The sequence below is a fragment of the Eubalaena glacialis genome, chromosome 1 (genome assembly GCF_028564815.1).
Source record: "Eubalaena glacialis isolate mEubGla1 chromosome 1, mEubGla1.1.hap2.+ XY, whole genome shotgun sequence".
Taxonomy (NCBI): Eukaryota; Metazoa; Chordata; class Mammalia; order Artiodactyla; family Balaenidae; genus Eubalaena; species Eubalaena glacialis.
Genome location: NC_083716.1, coordinates 33076135 through 33097479, shown reverse-complemented (window position 1 = coordinate 33097479; position 21345 = coordinate 33076135). Strand labels below are relative to the sequence as shown.

The 21345-nt window shown below is 45.0% G+C and overlaps 1 protein-coding gene across 1 annotated transcript in view; it reads right to left on the bottom strand.

The window, feature by feature from the left end:
• Positions 1 to 1698: 1698 nt before the first annotated feature.
• PDLIM1 (PDZ and LIM domain 1) overlaps positions 1699 to 21345 on the bottom strand; it is a 45624-nt gene continuing 25977 nt past the window's right edge. The window contains exons 5-7 of the mRNA XM_061194934.1: positions 9435 to 9586; positions 2680 to 2797; positions 1699 to 2212 (exon numbers count right to left, since the gene is read on the bottom strand). Coding sequence (XP_061050917.1) covers positions 2026 to 2212; positions 2680 to 2797; positions 9435 to 9586 — 457 coding nt within the window. The 3' untranslated portion in view covers positions 1699 to 2025. The remainder of the gene's footprint in view (positions 2213 to 2679; positions 2798 to 9434; positions 9587 to 21345) is intronic.

Sequence of the window (21345 nt, the reverse complement as noted above, 5' to 3'; positions counted from 1 at the left end):
GTCCAAAAGCTTAGTAATTAAAGAATGATGCAAGTCAGATCAGAGATATTCCAATACATTTCTTCCATTTTGCCTTCATTTTAGAGTAAGCGTGACAGAAGAAATAAAATCAGATGAACATGGTAGGCAAGAAGGACAAGAAACAGGTCAAATCTTAAATTGCTCTTGGCAGGAAATAACTCTGTCAATATAAACTAAAGGCTGGAGGAAAAGAGGAGTTCTTGGCCACAAAACACAACTTGCACTCAGGACAGTAATGCTGACATCCTGTTTCATTTTGTTGGGAAACAAATTAGCCTTGGAGGCCATGGATAACAGCCATAGTGGTCACTTGACACTCCCGGTATCTGGCCTCCACCGGAAGGGAGGCACCCTGTATGTAAGATCCACTCCTAAGAAGTAATACTGTCGTTGAACAAGAAAAGCATCAGACATTTGGCACATTATCTGAGGAAAAGGACTGGAGAAAGTTCTAAGAATGTATATTACCCATTCATCCCCCTCCAGTCAATAAACCCAAGTCACAGTTGTTACTGTATTTGTAAATGCATCAAACTTGCTGTGGTTCAGAGCTTTCATTTTATGTTGATTTGCCCAAATTAAGAAGTTTCAGCCACCTTGCCTTTTACAAACTTAGAAACAGAAAGAGTTTAAAGTAAGGATTAATAGAAAGGAAGGAAGGAAGGAAAAGATAGAAAGAAAAATCAAGAGCTTTAACATGAAGTAATTTTCTGCCTGAAAGTTTTTCTTCAGTCTTATAGATTAGAACTGCTTGTGTCTAAACTGTCTGCAGTGTGTCCAAGTTTCAGAGATCTGCAGAGTGAAATCCCAGCACCACCATCTAACTAGAATCCTTACTATTAGAAAGCTAGTCCCTTCATCAGTAAAGGACATCAGCTATTGCCCGGGGTGATGAATACTACTTAAGGGTAGATGATTTGCTATTTCAGAGGAAGAAGGGTTGGTGGAGTGACCTGTCCATCTCTCTTAACAAATCAGTCTCTAGAGCAACGGGGGTGCTACTGTTTGAGCAAATGACTCCTTTAGTGGTTGGTCACCAAGAGATGACCTACGGTAACCTAAGATCTCTGACTCAAGGCCCCTTAACGGCCAGGGTTCCGGGTCTCTTCCTGGAGGAGAATGCATTTGCCACTTCCCTGAGCAACCTGCAGGTTTAGGGCTGCTGGCCACGGTCCTGAGTTTGCTTCCCTTCACAAAGGAGAGGGGTTGTGATGGCAGCAAACCAGCCTGGTAAAGCTCACCATCTGTTATTTGGAAAGCATTCATTTCCTCTAAGTCCCCAAACATCCAGATGTAAAGAAAACATTTCATCACAACATAACTATCTTATATTAGCATCAGAGAAAGAGAATTTGGAGCAGTCTTCAAAGAAATAAAAGAACATGGCTGTTGGGAAGTGCCTGGTGGTCCAGTGGTTAGGACTGCGAGCTCTCACTGCCAAGGGCCCGGGTTCAATCCCTGCTCGGGGAACTAAGGTCCCATTTGCCACATGGTGGGGCCAGAAAAAAAAAAAAAAGGCTGTTTTCAGATGCCAGTTTTCTCACACCTGGAGGAGAAGGCCTGCAAATCTCAGAGGTATGGGAACCCCCAAACAAGAGGAGAGGCCTCAGAAATCTCGTCTGGCTTGAGACAGGAAATAGGATACATGGTCACATGAAAAAGAGACACCACACTGCCTTGAAGTCTATTAATTTATTGGGTGAAACGAAATCATTGTCAGACATATTAAATTTGGTTTGGTTCAAGTTTGGCTGATGTCCATTTGCAGCAGAGATGAATGGAGGAGAAGAGAAGACACAGTGATGCTGGTAAGGGGACACTGAACAAAACCATCGTCTGTTAATTATAAAAGCGGGCATCACACAGCCAGCGTGAGTCAGTTAGCTGACGAGCAGGGATAAAACCAAAGCGAGAACTTTCTAGATAAGAGAAGCCAGAGCTTTCAGAGGACAAGATGCAGCAGGGGCTCGTTGGGAGACCAGCGTTCGGTGCTGAGCTGCCGGCTCACTTGGGGAACACAGTGATCACATCGTAGCCCTCAGGTGGAGTGACCCGCTCCCGGGCGTGCTTTTCACAGTAGATCTGATCCTCCACAAAGAAATGGCCCTTCTGTTTCAGGTTGGTGCCACAGTCGGTGCACACGTAACACTCAGGGTGGCGGTGACGGTCCCGCAGCTTCACAAACACGCCGCTGCAGGAGGGAGGGAGGAGAGGGGCTCCTTTAGTGACAAGCACCTGAAGGGGGCACCAGGCCTGGGGGCTCCTCCCAAGGGGCCCATGTGGCAGATCAGGGCCTCCTCCCAAGGGGCCCAGCTGGCAGATCAGAGCCTCCTAACTGGCCTCCAGTCATAAAGGGGCTTTCTCATGCCTGGGGTCCAAAGACATTACCCTTGAAGCCTTCAGGAAGTCCTTCCCACTTCAACAGAGCAGCCCTGCTTTTTCTGGTTTTACATGTTCATACCCTAAGGGTTCTACAGCCAAGGAAAGCCTTCACCACCTGGCTCTGAGACACAGGACCTACCTGGCCTCTCTGCTCCATTTTCCAGGCAGGATTTTTTTCTCCATCACACCCGAAATGTGCAACATCCAGCACTTTCCACATTTTCATGGTTTACCCAACCTGCAGGGCCTCTGATGCCCTGGAAGGCAGATACTCACACAATGCCGGTGCCACACTTGTCACACATGGGCAGCTTCTGGGCATTTCCAATCGATGCAGCCACTTTGGTGACTGGAGCCTTAACACTTCTGAATCCTGAGGGCTTGTTGGGATCCCCTAAAAGGAGGAGAACACTTGGGTTGGCCGGAAGTGTAGGATTGCATAAGTATCATTTAGCTCTTTCAGATTCACTTATATGTATGTTCCAGCAAGGTCATGGGCACTGGAGTCAAACAGACTTGACTCTGCTGTGTGATCCTGGGCAAGTTACTTCTCTGGTCTGCAGTTTCCTTTTCTATAAAACAGGAGATCATTTCCCCTTCACAGTGGGACAAAAAGATTAAAAAAGACACATAAAGCTCTCCCTGGCACATGGTCAGCCCTCAAAACACAAATTACATTACATGCTGATTAAATACATGCAAACACTGATATGGGACTTAAAAATGCTTTATATAAAAAAAAAATGCTTTATATAGATAGAAAAAAATAAATAAAAATGTCTGATAATCGAAAGGCAATGTAGTCAGAGCCCAAAAGAAACCCACATTACAAAGAGAACAAAATCATTATAGTAGAGTGTGCTACAAGCAGCCAGATAAAAACCACCTGCTACAGGGCAGAGTCAGCAGCAGCCTTCCTGCAGTCAGCTTTCTGTGTACAAAACAAAGCTCCTAAGTTGCTAGGTGCTGAACTGCCTACAGCCCAGTTCATCACCTGTGTACAGCCCTGTGTTATGGTAGCTATTAATAATGGTAAGCTACTAAAATTACTGTTATTGCTATATATTTGGCTGGCTGTGTTTCCACATCACATTTTCTTTTATTGTGATGTGGCCTAGCAAGCATTGTTAGGTTTGTCAGCTATTTACACATGTCTCTCCGTCTGGACTGCAAATTACTGGAGCACCAGAACCCTATTTCGTATATTTTTCAATACTCCACAGAGCCTACCACGGGCTTAACAAATAATAGAGGCTCAATAAATACACAAGAAATAGATGATGAAATGCCATGACAAATGCATCATGGTCCCTCTCTTAGTCCAACATGCTTTGGCTCAGGAAGCTGGAGAAGTCTCTACACTGATGGTTCTGAATGGGCATCTGTGAGCATCCTGGGCACCAGGAGAGATTTCATAAAATTCACAGACCAGGCTCTACCCCAGACCTGCTGAAGGAGCGTCTCCCGGTGCAGGGGCCCCAGGATCCTGTTCTATACTCCAGGTTAAAATCCACTTCTTTAGACTAAAACAGCTGTTCTCAAATGCTGTTGTGCATCAGAATCACCAGGCAGGCTCATTAAAACCCGGATTGCTGGGCCCACTCGTAGAGTTTCTGATCAAGCAGGCCTGAGGTGGGGCCCAAGAATTTGCATTTTTAACAAGTTCTCAGGTGCTGCTGCTGCTGGTGCAGGAACCACACTTTGAGAACCACTGAATAAGAGCGAAAAATGGCTTTCTGTGTCAGGTGAGGGGGCGAGGAGAGGGTCATCCTGTATCTGCAGCCATGCTGGGCAATCCTCGGGCCGACAGATGAGGGCCCTAGCTCGCTCGTCCTTTTCAAAAACGAGTCCCCATATGTTGGCTGGTGCTTCTGAACCAAAAATTGAGATTGTGTGTGACATCATAAGGGGCATTTAGAGTTGGCTAGGCGTGGTAGACTGTATATTTTATCTGCAGTTATCCGTACCCTCCCATGCTTCCCAGTAGGTCAGTGAGTCTCTACTGGTGGTGATCTTGTTCCTAGCAACAGTTTTGGTTGTCTCAATTGCAAGGGAGTGCTATTGGCATCTAGTGGGTAGAGGCCAGGGATGCTGCTGAGTGTCCTGAAACGCACAGGACAGCCCACCACAAGGACTTACCTGGCCCAAAGTGTCAACAGCACTAAGGCTGAGGAAAACTTGCTCTTTGTGGAGTATACTCCCCCATCCCATCGACCTTGGGTTTGGCCACAAGACTTGCTTTGGCCATTGGAGTGTGAGCAGATGTGAGCCCTGTTTGGGCAGAAGCACGAAGTGCACTTGTGTGGCTTGGCCCTAACCCCACTGAGCTGCTGCCCTCTGCCATAGGAAATCTTGCCATGTGCAACAACACGGATGGACCTGGAGGGGATGACGCTTAGTGAAATAAGTCAGGCAGAGAAAGACAAATGCTCTATGTTATCACTTATATGTGGAATCTAAACAATAAAACAAACAAATGAATAGAACAAAACAGAAAGGGACTCACAGATATGGAGAACAAACCAGTGGTTACCAGTGGGGAGAGAGAAGGTGGTGGGCAAGATAAGGGTAGGGGATTAAGAGGTACAAACTACCGTGTACAAAATAATAAGCTACAAGGATATACTGTAAAGCACAGCAAATATAGCCCATATTTTACAATAACTTGAAACAGAGTCTAATCTATTAAATCACTATGTGGTACACCTGAAACTTAGTAATACTGTACATCAACTATACTACAATTAAAAAAAAAAAAAAGAACAGCAAGCCCTGGAGAGTGACACCACTCTCTGCTGGGCTCCCAGATAAAGCCCGCCTCGCTGCATTTTGTTCAGCTCTGCAGCGCCACCTGCTGGCTCCATTTTCTTCTCTCACCTATTCAGCCAACACTGCAAATGCGAAATTTCCCTTCTTCCTTCCCTCTCCACTAGCTTACAGTAAAAATAGCTCCCTTCAGACTGTGGGCTACTACAAAAATTTTCAAATATCTCTCCTTCCAATGAAGCTTGCATCTCAAAGCTTTTGGGAAAAATGTGAAAATGAATGGAGTAAAGCACAGCCTTTTTACTATCCACTTCAATGCTCAACAACCCTCTGTGACTACATTACCTATAGAATCAAATTCATGGTCCTTAACCTTGCACCTGGTGGTCCTCCCAGATCTGACTGCAGACCATCTGAGGATTTTCCTGGAAGCCTGGGAACCAGCCAAAATGAGCCTAGATGCTTCCTGAGCAAGTCTCCAGCTTTCTTATCTCAGAGCCTGGGGTCCCCAATGTGTTTCTCAGTCCATGATGGCTGGGGACAGATGAATGAATAAACAAGATGCGGTGTATACATACCACAGAATATTTTTCTGCCTTAAAAAGGAGGGAAATACTGACACATGCTACAACATGGGTGAACCTTGAGGACATTATGCTAAGTGAAATAAGCCACATACAAAAGGACAAATACTGCATGATTCCACTCATATGAAATACACGGAATAGTCAAATTCATGGAAACAGAAAGTAGAATGGTGGTTTCCATGGGCTGGGGAGGAGGGAGCCATGAGGAGTGGGTGCAGAGTTTCGGTTTTGCAAGATGAAGAGTTCTGTGGATGGACGGTGAAGATGGCAGCACAACAGTATGAATGTCCTCGGTGCCATAGAATCATATGCTTAAAAATGGTTAAGACGGTAAATTTTGTGTTAGGTGTATGTCCCCACAGTGAAAAAAAAATACAGCCTCCTTCTCCCTGCAATTTTTAGAATTTGATCCAGAGCAAGAGAAAGTGTGAGGAACCCAGGACCCTTTCTCCTAGTCCAGAGGCTGAATTTCACCCCAAATGAGAAGACCCACATTGAGTCTGGAGATTTATCACCAAGCCCTGCTGCAGCCAAACCTCCCTCGGGGGCCTCACTGACTGTGTGCCTGGCACATTACACGCACCGTTTCCCTTAAGGCTTTAAACTACCCGTGAAGTAGCCATTATTAGCCTCACCGGATGTGTGCAGAGAGAGTAGGGCTTAGAGAGACGAGCCACTTGCTGGAGGTCTCGTGGTGGGTCTCGGGCAGATCCTGGACACCAGTGCTGGTGGTGCAGCGCTGCTTCATGAACCACAGGCCTTCTCGAATGACAGTAACCCTCACGGAGTGCCTTTACCATGCACCAGCCACTGCCCTGAGCTTTGACCATTTCATCTCAAATGAAAACAGGTATTTGAGCTCCCTCACTTGAGAGCCTTCTGCATGTGGTAGATGTCTGGATTGGAACTTATGCTGTTCCATTCAGTGAAAATTTAATGCAAGTGCATATTAAGAGATAAGGGAGAGACCACAAGATCTATTATCTCCCTTTTCCTTTTTAGCAAAATTTTTATTTTCTTTGGAGCAAGAAGATATCCAGCCATCCAGCCCAGGCAAGAAAAACTATAATTCTCAGACTCTCTTGCAACTAGATGGGGCCGTGTGACTAAATTCTGGACAAAATATAAGTGGAATAGTCATATGGGACTTCTGGGAAAAAGAAAGCTGGTTCATCTGAAAGGGGGATTCCCCAATTAGCCCTTCCCCTCTTCTTCCTTCCTGGTCCCTGGAAGTAGGCATGATGGCTGGAGCACCAGCTGCCAACTAGAACCATGAGGTAGCCTTGAGAATGGAAGCCACTGGCTTGGCAGGTAAGAATACCGGATGGAAGGGATGAAGCATGAAGAGCAGGGAGTTGCCACCTCAGGGCAGCTCAGTGATCCTGGGCTTCAAGTCCTTCTCTGTGACCTCTGTGACCTGAGGGCATGCAGTGAGGTGAGCCCTGCAATGTCTGTCTATGTTCTACTTTGGGTTGGAATGGACTGACTTTTCCTCTCTTAACTGAAGGGTTTTGCACCCACTTACTCAGTATAGTTGTGGTTTCTCACGTTTTGAAAAACCATCATCCTCTAGGGTTGGCCCCCAAGTCATCTGTCAGTTGGGCTAAGACTGGAACTTAATACAGAGTATATGACTCATTCCTTCCAAACTGCACAGGTACTCCAAGCAAAGGGGGAAATTGCTGGTAGGGACAATATCCTTCTAGCATAAAAGAAGAATTTTCCTAATAGCCTGTGCTTGTAAATTGCCAATTTCTCTAAAGAACCACCCAAATGGGGAGGAAGCTTGGGTGCTGAGTGTGTTCAGGAGGGAACTTTCAGCTCAGGAAGAACTCCTGGGATGCCAACTCTGCAGCTGGGGGCTTCCAGGAGGAAGGTGACTCTTCCAGAGGGCACTCAGCTCTGACCCTCACTGGCCACCCTGGGCAAAGAACCAACCCCTCAGGAGCCTGGCTGAAGCGGGTCTCAGAAACAGAACAACCAAGTGTCCCTCCCAGAAGTACCAACTCTCTCTTCACAGGCAGGCACACTGGGAAGAAGAAGAGAGCAGGAGAAGGCAGGGCTCCGGTGAGCCTCGTGGAAAGGGACAGTGCAGAGTGTGGAGGGTTGGGCCTCGTTGAGACCAGGAAGGGCTGCAAAACCCAACTCCCCAGAACTCACTGGTAGTTAGGCTGATGGTGAGAATCAGAGGCACTTGTGAATGACCGCCTGGGAGGTGGGCAAGCCCGAGAGCTGTCGCTCACAGGTCACCTTTGTGAGAAGGGGAAAAAAACATCTCTTCTGGGCTTCCCTGGTGGCGCAGTGGTTGAGAATCTGCCTGCCAATGCAGGGGACACGGGTTCGAGCCCTGGTCTGGGAAGATCCCACGTGCCACGAAGCAACTAGGCCCGTGAGCCACAACTACTGAGCCTGCGTGTCTGGAGCCTGTGCTCCGCAACAAGAGAGGCCGCGATAGTGAGAGGCCCACGCACAGCAATGAAGAGTGGCCCCCGCTTGCCGCAACTGGAGAAAGCCCTCGCACAGAAACGAAGACCCAACGCAGCCAAAAATAAATAATAAATAAATAATAATTAAAAAAAAAAATCTCTTCTGCAACACACCCATCTGCCAGAAATTTCTCCTTGTTGTTGTTACAAAGCTATTGAGACAGCTTTGCTGCCACCCACTTGAAAATTATCGTAAGAAACACAGAGTGTATGATGTGTAGAGGGCAAAGACTATCTCCTGAGACCTGCAGAGCCACATGTGTGGCCCTGGGTGCCTCGGGCATTGGAGCTCACGTGTGGACAAGCTAAGGCTGGCCTGGAGCCTCTTGATGAGGTCTCAAACATCATAACAGTTACGAAGCACCTACTGTGTGCCGGTCACAGTGACGGGTGTTTTGTGTAATTTATAACATTTGATCCACACACCAGTCTTAGAGGAAAGGATTTTCATCCCTGATTGACATATGAGCAAACAAGCCTGGAAAGGTTCAGGGACTTGCCTAAGGTCACTCGGTGGGGGGATGTGGCCAAACTGGGGGGCCCTCAGGTTCTCAGGAAGCCGTCCTCCCTAGAGCAAGAACAAGCACATGGCCCCAAAGTGAAGCTCAGAGCCTGGCTTCACTGCTGCTGATTCATTTCATTCTGCTTGTCATTCATATCCCATGGCCTTCACCCACTCACAGGTGCCAGCCACCACAGAAACATCGTGTGTGGGCTCAAACCAAACCAGTGGCCAAAGGACAGACGACAGAATCCCACAACAGTCAAGCTCCCCACGTCCTCAGCCTCCCCATGCGCCTGTGACAGGAAACAGCTAGGCAGGTGTGGCTGGGAGCTCATTCATTCCTCCCCCCACTCCACCCCCCTTTTTCTTTTTTCTTTGGCTGTGCCTCGCAGCTTGCAGAATCTTAGTTCCCTGACCAGGGATTGAACCTGCGCCCTCAGCAGTGAAAGCACAGAGTCCTAACCACTGGACCGCCACGGAGTTCCCTCTTTCTTTTTTTAAAAGAGCTTTTAGCCTTTTAAGAGCCATGCCTTGCAAAGCACACCGTGTTCTTTCCACCTCTTCAGGGCTGTGTTCTTCTGTGTTTCAGCAATGACTGCTCCTCAGCCCAGGCCTTGAACAAGAGCCTCTGACACCCCCCCACACACGCACACACGCACACACACGCACACACACACGACTGATTACCTTTCTCCTCAGACTCCAGGATTTCCTGCAAAACCAGGAATGAAGTAGACTGTTTCGGAGGCTCATTTAACTCTTGTTTCTCCTGAAGCATCTTGTAAACTTCAGATTCTTTGTCAATGACGAGTCCGCTTGGAAGCTGAGAATGGTCTAAGCTGTGAAGAATGTTTGCAAGTTCATTAGGACATGTCAGAAGTTAGGGGAAAAAAATTCACCAGGCACCTCCTTCCAAGAGAAGGCACCCATGAATCAAAGGGTGGAGAGAAATGATCCCAATGGACGAAGCCTTCTCTTAATGCAGCCATAGACCTCCTGCTGATTCTGTGAGGTGTCTGTAGGCAGAGCTGGCTGCTGCTTCCAGACAATAAGAGGCTAGTTTTCCAGATAGTTTCAGTGATTCAATTACTTTTTAGCCTAATCCCATGGAATGGGAATGCTGTGCTTCTTTCAAAATTACATAAACAACATGATGTCGAAAGAAAATTTAGAAGAGGGAAAATGTCAACCACAATCCGAGCACTAAAAACTCAGCTGGGTCCCCTTAGTACGGGCCACATTCTTTCCCCAGAGCAGAAATCAGTGTTCTTTATTGCTAATGACATCAAAGGGCTCTCTCTGTCTCCATAATCTCTCCTAATTCTCACGGCAAGGAGCTCTGGTCTCTTCACCTACCACACAGAAGTAATAGTGTCTGCCCTGCTCAGTTCACACCGTTGTTGGCAAGGATGAGAAAGGCAAGAACTTTGTTTTCTGTTTTCTTGTTTTTTTAATTGGAGTATAGTTGATTTACAATGTTGTGTTAGTTTCAGGTGTACAGCAAAGTGAATCAGTTATACATATGCCTATATCCATTCTTTTTTAGATTCTTTTCCCAAATAAGCCATTACAGAGTGTTGAGGAGAGTTGCCTGTGCTATACACAGGTCCTTATTAGTTATCTATTTATATATAGTAGTGTGTATATGTCAATCCCAATCTCCCAATTTATCCCTCTACCTCCGCCCCCCCCCTTAACCCTGGTAACCATAAGTCTGTTTTCTACATCTGCGACTCTCTTTCTGTTTTGTAAATAAGTTCCTTTGTACCATTCTTTAGATTCCACACATGTGCGATATCACATGATATTTGTCCTTATCTGACTTACTTCACTCAGTATGACACTCTCGAAGTAAGTACTTTGTAAACAGTGAAGTGCTGTTCCGTTGAGGTTGAGCGGGGGGCAGAGGCCTCAGCTCGGGCTCAGGGACGGGGCAAGCCAGGCCTTGCCGCCCACACCTCCCCCTGTCCTTCTGGGCTCCCCACGACAGGGTGAGACAGGCAGAGCTGGCGGCCTCTTTCCCCCAGGGCCCATTTTCCAGGGGAGACACCTCTGCTGCCTGGTTTCGGGGAAGGAGGAGAGTGAAAGGAGGTAAACTCCAGTCCGCTTTACCTGTGAAGTCTGTCCTGAGTCCCACCCCTTTGCACCACCCCCTCCTCCCCTGTCCCAGCCACGCCATCTGTTAACAGCACGGCTGACCAGCTTCGCAACTTGTCCCTCTGCCGCCACTCTCAGCCCCCAGGACCACCTTACTTTTTTGACCAGAGGCCAGAGTGGTATTTTAAACACGAGAATCAGACTGTGTGGGGATGTGGCTCCAAGTGTTCCCATCTGACTCAGAACCAAATATTCACAGTTTTAGTAACAAGACACAAGCTTAACCAAATTCACCTCCTTTGGAGTAAATATTCATTACAAAAAGCAGAAAGGCCCTACAAGATGTGGCTCTGCTCCCCTCTCCAAACACATCGCCTGGCACCCCTTGCTCGCTCCAGTGAGACCAGCCTTCATGGGGTTTCTAGGACACACCAGCCTCAGGGCCTTTGCATATCCTGCTCCCTCTGCCTGGAACGCTCCCTCCCCCTGGAACGCTCCCTCCCCAGAGAGCCCCGTGGCTCCCACGCCACTTCACTCGGGTCTCTGCTCAGATGTCCCTCCTCAGAGAGGGTCCCCGACCCTCAACTTAAAACAGTCCACTCCATCCCTGTCACTCTTCCCTTTGCTCTGCTGCATCTTTCTCCATGTTGTTTCTCACTCACCATCAATTATACGTGTTTCTTTATGGTCTGTCTTCCCCTGGAAAGTAAGCCCCTTGAGGGCAGGGCCATGGCCTGCCTTGTTCACCACTGTGTTCCTGCCCTGTATCAGTGCCCGGCACAGGGATGGGGCACGGTAGGTGTTAGAGAAGTGGATTAAGTGCCTCTCTCCTCCTCACTGCACCCTCTCCCTGCTCCTGTGGGGTCGCAGGGAATCCCCCAGGGCTGTGCCAGGGACATGGGCAGTCCAGCCTCCTGGGCCCAGATCACCTCCTGCCTCTCAGCCTCGGCTGCTTTTTCAGAAGCCTCCACCCACTAGGGAAGAGGGGCAGTGTGCCCAGTAGAGCCAGAGAGGAAATACCAGATGGTGGTGCAGTTTATCACCCACCCATTGCATAATCAGTTCACATTCCATTTTAAATGTGACTCAAGGCCCCGGCTGGAAGCAGGGTCACTCGCATCAGTGAAGCTCTAGGTTTTCCCTTTGACTACAACCAGGTTCTCACAATAGAGGACAAAGCCCTCAAAGAGTGACATCTTTTCTGCTGCTCTCAGGGAAGGTCAAAATGTAAGTAGAGAGATTCATCAGCTGGTCACTTGTGCAGGCCACGGTGGGGGGGAAGGGAAGGGAAGCCACCACCCCTGCCCGTCCACAGCCGCTGGTCTCTGTCCGTGTCTCTTTCCCTCCGTCCCCCAGGCAGGTGATGGGCCACGCTGAGGAGTGGTTGTAACCAGGGGCCGCAGTCTTCCTGTGGCCCACCTTTTTAGCCCTGTTGTCTGAGATACATGCTGGACTCTTTCTTTGGGTCTTGAGTTCTGAGCTTGCCCTATAATAAATGTATTATGTTATTTTGACAAATATTTTTTTCTATTACACTTAGAACTATTTTAAAATCAAGATCAGACCGTGGAATGTTCTTGGGGAGAATTTTTCCCCTTCTTTGGTGTATGTTGTTATGTCTGGAAGCCACCAAGGGACTGCTAAAAATGACAGAAGCCAAACTACAAGGTCATCACATATTCTTCCAGCAAATGGTCTTGGAAAGTATTTCCATGATTAGTGAAAAGAAAACAGCTTACTGTTTATTCTCAAATAATGATAATATCTTTCTACCACTTGACAATTTATAAAGCACTTTCAATACCCATCGCCTTATTTGAAGCATTGATCTGCTTAATTCAAAGATAATATCCTAAGACCCACGTCTTAGATGTTAGACTATCAGATATAGACAAATGACATCACAATATATTAAAAAAAAAATTCTAGGACAAAAACATGCATGAGAAATGGAGCCCCCAAAAAAAGCATTCTCACTTTTTATATATAGTAACAACATTGAAAGGAAGAATTCTATAGTGATAAGCTCTCAAAAATATGAGCTACATGACTGAGTCACCAGGAGAAAAACTTCTGAGAGTGGGTCACTAAAAGTAAGCACAGTCTTCTAAACCCAGTCTTTACAATTTTAATAACAAAATACAAGATTTTAATCAAATTTAACTCCTTTGGAGTAACTATCCATTACACTCTTCATGTTTCCTGCTTCTTGTTTCTCCCTGAGTCAGACTTGGTGCTGAATGTACGCCAGTTCCCTAAATGTTTGTTTTCTTCCAGTCTTTTAGGCCCTGACCACAGGGCCTGTCTCCCCAGGGATATCACAGCCAGGTGGCGCTCTGCCTGACGAGGTGGCTGACGTAGCTGGGTGTTTAAGGCTGGTGGTCTTTAGAACGTCAGAAGAAAACTCCACTTGAGCTCGTTTCCAAGAGGAGGATTTCAGAGGCTGAGCCTGCAGACCTTATGTGACACAAAGGCCTGTTCCCGCCAAAAGAGCAGCTGGGGTGAAGGTCAGAAGGTTAAGGAGAACAGAGGAAAAGCACACCCATGGTTTTGGAACAGCAACCCTGGGATGAGCATCTACTCCATCAAAACAGTGAAGTGACCAGAGTGGGGACATAAGAGACTCTTTAATATTTTTTTTTTTAAACTTGAGCCATCACCCATGGCAGCAACTTAATAATCTGTATATAAATCTCAACTAAAACAAGGAAGCCATAAGAAAAAAATTCCCACTGCTGATAAAACCTTAATGGCATCATTTTCTCACATACTAAGTCAGCTTTGGTTCTGCACTAAAACTGCCTGTGTGTGTGACAAAGTTTGGGACGCAAAGAGGGATTACTTGAATTACAAGATGCATCCAGACAGGAGAAGACATTCTCTTCATAAAAATCGTTTTCCCATCTGGGAAGATGGAATAGACATAAGTTTCCCTATTCCTCCCACTAAGTACAACTAAAAACCCTAGACATCCTATATAAGATGAACACAAGAAGACTCGGGGGACTTCCCTAGTGGCGCAGTGGTTAAGAATCCGCCTGCCAATGCAGGGGACACGGGTTTGAGCCCTGGTCCGGGAAGATCCCACATGCCGTGGAGCAACTTAAGCCTGTGCGCCACAACTACTGAGCCTGCGCTCTAGAGCCCGTGAGCCACAACTACTGAGCCCGTGTGCCACAACTACTGAAGCCCGTGCACCTAGAGCTCGTGCTCCACAACAAGAGAAGCCACCGCAATGAGAAGCCTGCGCACCACAATGAAGAGTGGCCCCTGCTCGCCACAACTAGAGAAAGCCCGTGCGCAGCAACAAAAGACCCAACGCAGCCAAAAATAAATAAATAAAATTTATATTAAAAAAAAAAAAAAGAAGACTCTGAAAGGGGGACAGAAGAAGGCAGACCAGCCAGAGACCTTGGGACCCAAGGAATGACAGTGGTCATACACTCCAGGCTCCAGTAGGGAGCCCATATGCCACCCCCACCCAGCAGTGACAAGGCCACCACTCACCTGCAGTGAGTCTGTGGAGGCCATGTGGGTAGCCAGAACTCCCACTCCAGCAACAGTGAGCAGCCTCCAGTAACCTCCAGTGTCAACACAGCAGAGTGGGGAAACTGGCCTTCTACCCCCACCTTGGTTAAAACCACTCCTCAAGGTGGCCCATCACCTGACCTGGGGATGGGAGGCTCCCAAAGTCCCCTGAGGGTGGGAGGGAGAGAGACAAGAGCAGGGACCAGCAGCTGTGGACATACAGGGGTGGTGGCTTCCCTTCCCCCCACTGCAGCCTGTTGCAGGTGACCAGCTGATAAGTCTCCTCTACTTAAATTTTGACCCTCCCTGAGACCAGCAGAGCATGTTCATTCTGTGAGCTTCATTGCTGTTATTGACCCTGCTTCCAGCTGGGAACCTGAGTACTTCAAGTGCCCCAGGAGGCTGACAGGAAAAAGAAAAAGAGAGGAGAGGAAGAAGTAACTTGGGGAGAATTACCCAGGGAAAACCTATACCTCAGTTTTCTTTCTTTTTTTTAAATTTAATTTAATTTTTTATTTTGGCCATGCTGCGTGGCTTGCGGGATCTTAGTTCCCCTACCAGGGATTGAACCTGGGCCCGTGGCAGTGAAAGTGCTGAGTCCTAACCACTGGACTGACAGGGAAGTCCCTCAGTTTTCTTTTTAAAATGACATGTGAGCTAGTTATACAATGAGTGGATGCAAAATGAGTGAGTAAACATAATTGGAATAATTCATTTGCACTTATAAAAGTGTCTTCACCCCTAAAGATAAAGTGGTTAGATTTGCTGAGAAAACTGTTGGTAGCCATTGCCTGCATTCTTGAACCTGGGAGACAGCCTGGCGGACTGCAGAGCATATGGCTTTATTTCTCACAAATTAGAACTTGTTTACATACAAACCTATCCTTCTGTATTGATAAATTGCACCACCATCTGATATTTGTTCTTTGGCTCCACTGGGTACACTGTCCCTCTTCCCTAGAGGGTGGAGGCTTCTGAAAAAACAGCCGAGGCTGAGAGGCAGGAGGTGATCTGAGCCCAGATATCCAGAAAAGGACTAGAGGATATGCTGATGGCAAATAAGCTCATGAAAAGATGTTCAACATCATTACCCACAGGGCAAGTGCAAATTAAAACCACAGTGATACATTACTACACACCTATGAGAATGGCTAGAATAAAAAATAGTGGCAACACCAAATGCTGGAGAGGATACAGAGAAACTAGATCAAACATTGTAGGTAGGAATGTAAAATGGTACAGATATTCTGCAAAACTGTTTGGTAGTTTCTGTAAAATTAAACATGTAACTACCTTATGACCCAGCAATTGTACTCCTGGTCATTTATCCCAGAGATGAAAATTTATGGTTACACAAAAACCTGTTCACAAATCTTTAGAGCCACTTTATCCATAATAGCCAAAAATAAGACACAACCCAGATGTCCTTCAATGGGTGAATGGTTAAACAAACCGTGGTACATCCATACCATGGAATAAAAAGGAACAAAAGAGGATAGAACAACCAGACAGAAGATTTATAAGCAAACTGAGGACCTGAACCACACTATAGACCAGTTGTACCTAACACAGAACACTGCACCCAACAACAGCAGAATATACATTCTTCTCAAGTGCACACAGAGCATTCTCCAAGATAGATCACAGGTTAGGCCACAAAAAAGTCTTCACAAATTTAAGAAGACTGGGGGCTTCCCTGGCGGCGCAGTGGTTGAGAGTCTGCCTGCCAATGCAGGGGACATGGGTTCGAGCCCTGGTCTGGGAAGATCCCACATGCCGCGGAGCAACTAGGCCCGTGAGTCACAATTGCTGAGCCTACGCGTCTGGAGCCTGTGCTCCGCAACAAGAGAGGCTGCGATGGTGAGAGGCCCACGCACCGCGATGAAGAGTGGCCCCCACTTGCTGCAACTAGAGAAAGCCCTCACACAGAAACGAAGACCCAACACAGCCATAAATAAAAAAATAAAATAAATTAAAAAAATAAAAATAAAAAAATTTAAGAAGACTGAAATTACCAAGTATCTTTTCTGACCACAGTGGAATGAAACTAGAAATCAGCAAAAGGAAAACTGGGAAGTTCACAAACATGCGGAAATTAAACAACCCACTAATGAACAATGAGACAAAGAAGTCACAACAGAAATTAGAAAATATTTTGAGACAAACGAAAATGAAAAAAATATATCAAAACTTACGGGACATAGCAAAAGGTGAGAAAAAACATTATAGTAGCAGTAATGCCTAATTTAAAAAGAAGAAAGATCTCAAGCAAACTTTACACCTCAATGAACAAGAAAAAGAAGAACAAACTAAAGTTAGCAGAAGGGGACTTCCCTGGTGGCACAGTGGTTAAGAATCTGCCTGCCAGTGCAGGGGACACGGGTTCGAGCCCTGCTGTGGGAAGATCCCACATGCTGCGGAGCAACTAAGTCCATGCGTCACAACTACTGAGCCTGCGCTCTAGAGCCCACGAGCCACAACTACTGAGCCCACGTGCCACAACTACTGAAGCCCGTGAGCCTAGAGCCTGTGCTCTGCAACAAGCGAAGTCACCGCAATGAGAAGCCTGTGCACTGCAACAAAGAGTAGCCCCTGCTCGCCACAACTAGAGAAAGCCCGCGCACAGCAATGAAGACCCAACACAGCCAAATAAATAAATAAAATAAAATAAATTTAAATAAATAAATAAATAACGTTAGCAGAAGGAAGAAAATAATAAAGACTACAGCAGACATAAAATAGAAAAGAGAAAAACAATAGGAAAAATAGAACAAACTTAAGAGTTTGGTTTTTTGAAAAGATCAACAAAATTGACAAACCCTCAGCTAGACTAAGAAAAAAAGGAGAGAAGACTGAAATAACAAAAAATCAGAAATGAAAGAGGAGACACTACCATGCCTATGACAAATAAAAAAGATCATAAAAGACTATTATGAACAATTATATCAACAAACTGGATAGCCTAGAAGAAATAGATAAATTCCTACCAAGACTGAATCATGAAAGAAAAAAAAAATCTGAACAGACCTATAATAAATAACATGATTGAATCAGTAATCAAAAATCTCCTAACAGGGCTTCCCTGGTGGCGCAGTGGTTAAGAATCTGCCTGCCAATGCAGGGGACACGGGTTTGAGCCCTGGTCCAGGAAGATCCCACATGCTGCGGAGTAACTAAGCCCATGCACCACAACTACTGAGCCTGCACTCTAAAGCCCGCTCCTAGAGCCCGTGCTCTGCAACAAGAGAAGCCACCACGATGAGAAGCCCGTGCACTGAAATGAAGAGTAGCCCCCACTCACCACAACTACAGAAGGCCCGCACACAGCAACGAAGACCCAACACAGCCAAAAATAAATAAGTTAAATAAATAAATTTTTTTTAAAAATGTGATAAAAAGTCTTTAAAAAAAAAAAATCTCCTAACAACAAAAAAGCCCAGGACCAGATGGCTTCACTGGAGAATTCTACCAACTGTTCAAAGAAAAATTAACACCAATCCTTCTCAAAGTCTTCCCAAAAAAACTGAAGAGGAGGGAACACTTACAAATTCATTCTATGAGGCCAGCAGTACCCTGATAGCAGAACCAGACAAAGATACTACAGGAAAAGAAAACTACAGACCAATATCCCTGATGAATATTGATGCAAAAATCCTCAGCAAACTGAATTCAACAGCACATTAAAATGATTATACACTATGAGTAAGTGGGATTTGCTTCTGAAATGCAAAGATGGCTCAACATATAAAAATCAATCAGTGTAATTAATACACTATATTAACAGAATGCAGATTAGAAGACAAAAACCACATCATCATTTCAATTGATGCAGAAAAAGCATTTGACAAAATTCAGTATACTTTCATGGTAAAAACACTAAAAAAACTAGGAATAGAAGAAAATTACTTCAGCATAATAAAGGCCATGTATGACAAGTTTACATCTAACATCATACTCAATATTGAAAAAGTAAGTTTTTCCTCTAAGATCAGGAACAAGACAAGGATGCTCACTCTCACCACTTCCGTTCAACATAGTACTAGAAGTCCTGACCAGAGCAACTAGGCAAGAAAAGGAAATAAAAGGCATCCAAATTGGAAAGCAAGAAGTAAAATTATCTTTGTTCACAGATGACATGATCTTATATGTGGAAAACCCTAAAGCTTCCATACACAAAAAGAATTGTTAAAACTAGGACTTCCCTGGCGGTCCAGTGGTTAGGACTCCACGCTTCCACTGCAGGGGGCACAGGTTTGATCCCTGGTCAGGGAACTAAGATCCCTCATGCCACAGGGTGTGGCCAAAAAAAAAAAAAAAAAGAATTGTTAAAACTAATAAAGGAATTCAGCAAAGTTGCAGGACACAAAATCGATACTCAAAAATCAGTTGTGTTTCTATATACTAACAAAGAATAATCCAAACAGAAAATTAAGAAAACAATCCTATTTACAATAGCATCAAAAGAATAAAATACTTGGGAATAAACTTAGCCAAGGAGGCAAAAGACTTGTTCTGAAAACTATGAAACATCAATGAAAAAAGTTGAAGAAGACAAAAATAAATGGAGGGGCTTCCCTGGTGGCGCAGTGGTTAAGAATCTGCCTGCCAGTGCAGGGGACACGGGTTTGAGCCCTGGTCTGGGAAGATCCCACATGCCACGGAGCAACTAAGCCCGTGTGCCACAACTACTGAGCCTGAGCTCTAGAGCCCGTGAGCCACAACTACTGAGCTCACGTGCCACAACTGCCAAAGCCCGCACGCCTGGAGCCCATGCTGCGCAACAAGAGGGGCCACCGCAATGAGAAGCCCACGCACCGCGACGAAAAGCAGCCCCCACTCGCTGCAACTAGAGAAAGCCCGCGTGCAGCAACAAAGACCCAGCGCAGCCAAAAATAATAAACAAATAAAATAAATAAAATTAAAAAATTTTAAAAAAAGAAAAATAAATGGAGATATATCCATTTTCATGGATTAGAAGAATTAATATTGCTAAAAATGTCAATACTACTCAAAGTGACGTACAGATTCAATGCAATCCCTATCAAAATCCCAACAGCATTTTTTGCAGAAACAGAAACAAAAAAAATCCTAATATTCATATGGTATCTCAAAGAACCCCAAATAGCCAAAGAAATATTAAAGAAGAAAAACAAGACCAGAGGTATCACGCTTCCTGATGTCAAAACATAGTGGAGGGGACTTTCCTGGCAGTCCAGTGGTTAAGATTCGACACTTCCAATGCAGGGGGCACGGGTTTGATCCCTGGTCAGGGAAGTAAGATCCCACATGCCGCATGGCAGGGCCAAAACAAACAGGTGTGGGGGGTGGGGTGGAGAGGAGACCATATTGCAAAGCTACAGTAACCAAAACAGTATGGTACTTGCATAAAGACAGACATATAGACTGAAGGAACAGAATATGCAGCCCAGAAATAAACCCTGGCATATAAGGTCAAATGATCTTTGATGAGGGTCCTAAGGATACACAATGCAGAAAGGATAGTCTCTTCAATAAGTGGTATTGAGAAAGCTGGATATCTGTGTACAAAAGAATGAAATTGGACCTTTATCTCACCATATACAAAAATCAACTAAAAATGAATTGAAGACTTATTTTAAGACCTGAGACCATAAAACTCCTAGAAGAAAACAGGGAAAAGCTTCATGGCATTAGTCTTGGCAATGATTTCTTGAATATGACAGCAAAAGCACAGGGATCAAAATCAAGTGGGACTACATTAAACTAAAAAGCTTCTACATAACAAAGGAAACAATCAACAGAGTGAAAAGGCAATCTACAGAATGGGAGAAAATATTTGCAAACCATGTACCTGATAAGAAGTTAATGTCCAGAATATACAGAGAATTCCTACAACTCCACAACAGAAAAAACCCCAAATAACCAGGTTTTTTTAAATGGGCAAAGGACTTGAACTGACGTTTCTCCAAAAAGATACACAGTGGCCAACAACCATGTGAAAAGATGGTCAACATCACTATTCATCAGGGAAACACAAATCAAAGCCATGAGACATATCACCTTATGCCCATTAGGATAGCTGCTACCAAAAACCAAAATAAAACAAAAAACCAGAAAATAACAAGTGTTGGTGAGGATGGAAAAACTGAAACCCTGTGCACTGTTGGTGGGAATGTAAAATGGTACAGCACTATGGAAAACACTATGGAGATCACTCAGATAATTAAAAATAGAACTACTGTATGATCCAGCAATCCCACCTCTGGGTATATATCCAAAAGAATAAAAATCAGGCTCTCATGGAAATATTTGCATACTCATGTTCACTGCAGCATTGTTTACAATAAATAGCTGAGAGGTGGAAGTAACCTAAATGTCCACTGACAGATAAATGGATAAAGAAAATGTAGTATATTCAGATAATGGATATTATTCAGCCTTTAAAAAAAAAATCCTGTCCCATGCTGCAACATGGATGAACCTTGAGGACATTATGCTAAGTGAAAGAAGCCAGTCACAGAAAGACAAATACTGCATGATTCCACTTATATGAGGTGTCTAAAGTAGTCACTCTTAGAAACAGAAAATAGAATGGTGGTTGCCAAGAGCTGGAGGGAGGAGGGAAAGCGGAGTTGTTCAATGGGTGGAGAGTTTCTGTTTTGCAAGACAAAAAATTTCTAGAGATCTGCTGTACAAGAATATGTATGTAGTTACCACTACTGCACTGTATACTGAAAAATGGTTAAGATGGTATATTTTATGCTATGTGTTTTGTACCACAATTTAAAAAAAAATATCTTTCAAACAGAAAAAAAAGGAACTACTGGTACCTAAAACAACCTAACTAAAATCAGATAAATCTCCAGTGGAATGATTCTGAGTAAAAAAAGTGAATATCTGAAAGTTACATACTGTGTGATTCCATTAATAACATTCTTGAAATAACAAAATTACAGAAATGGAGAGCAGCTTAGTGGGTTGCCAGGGGTAAAGT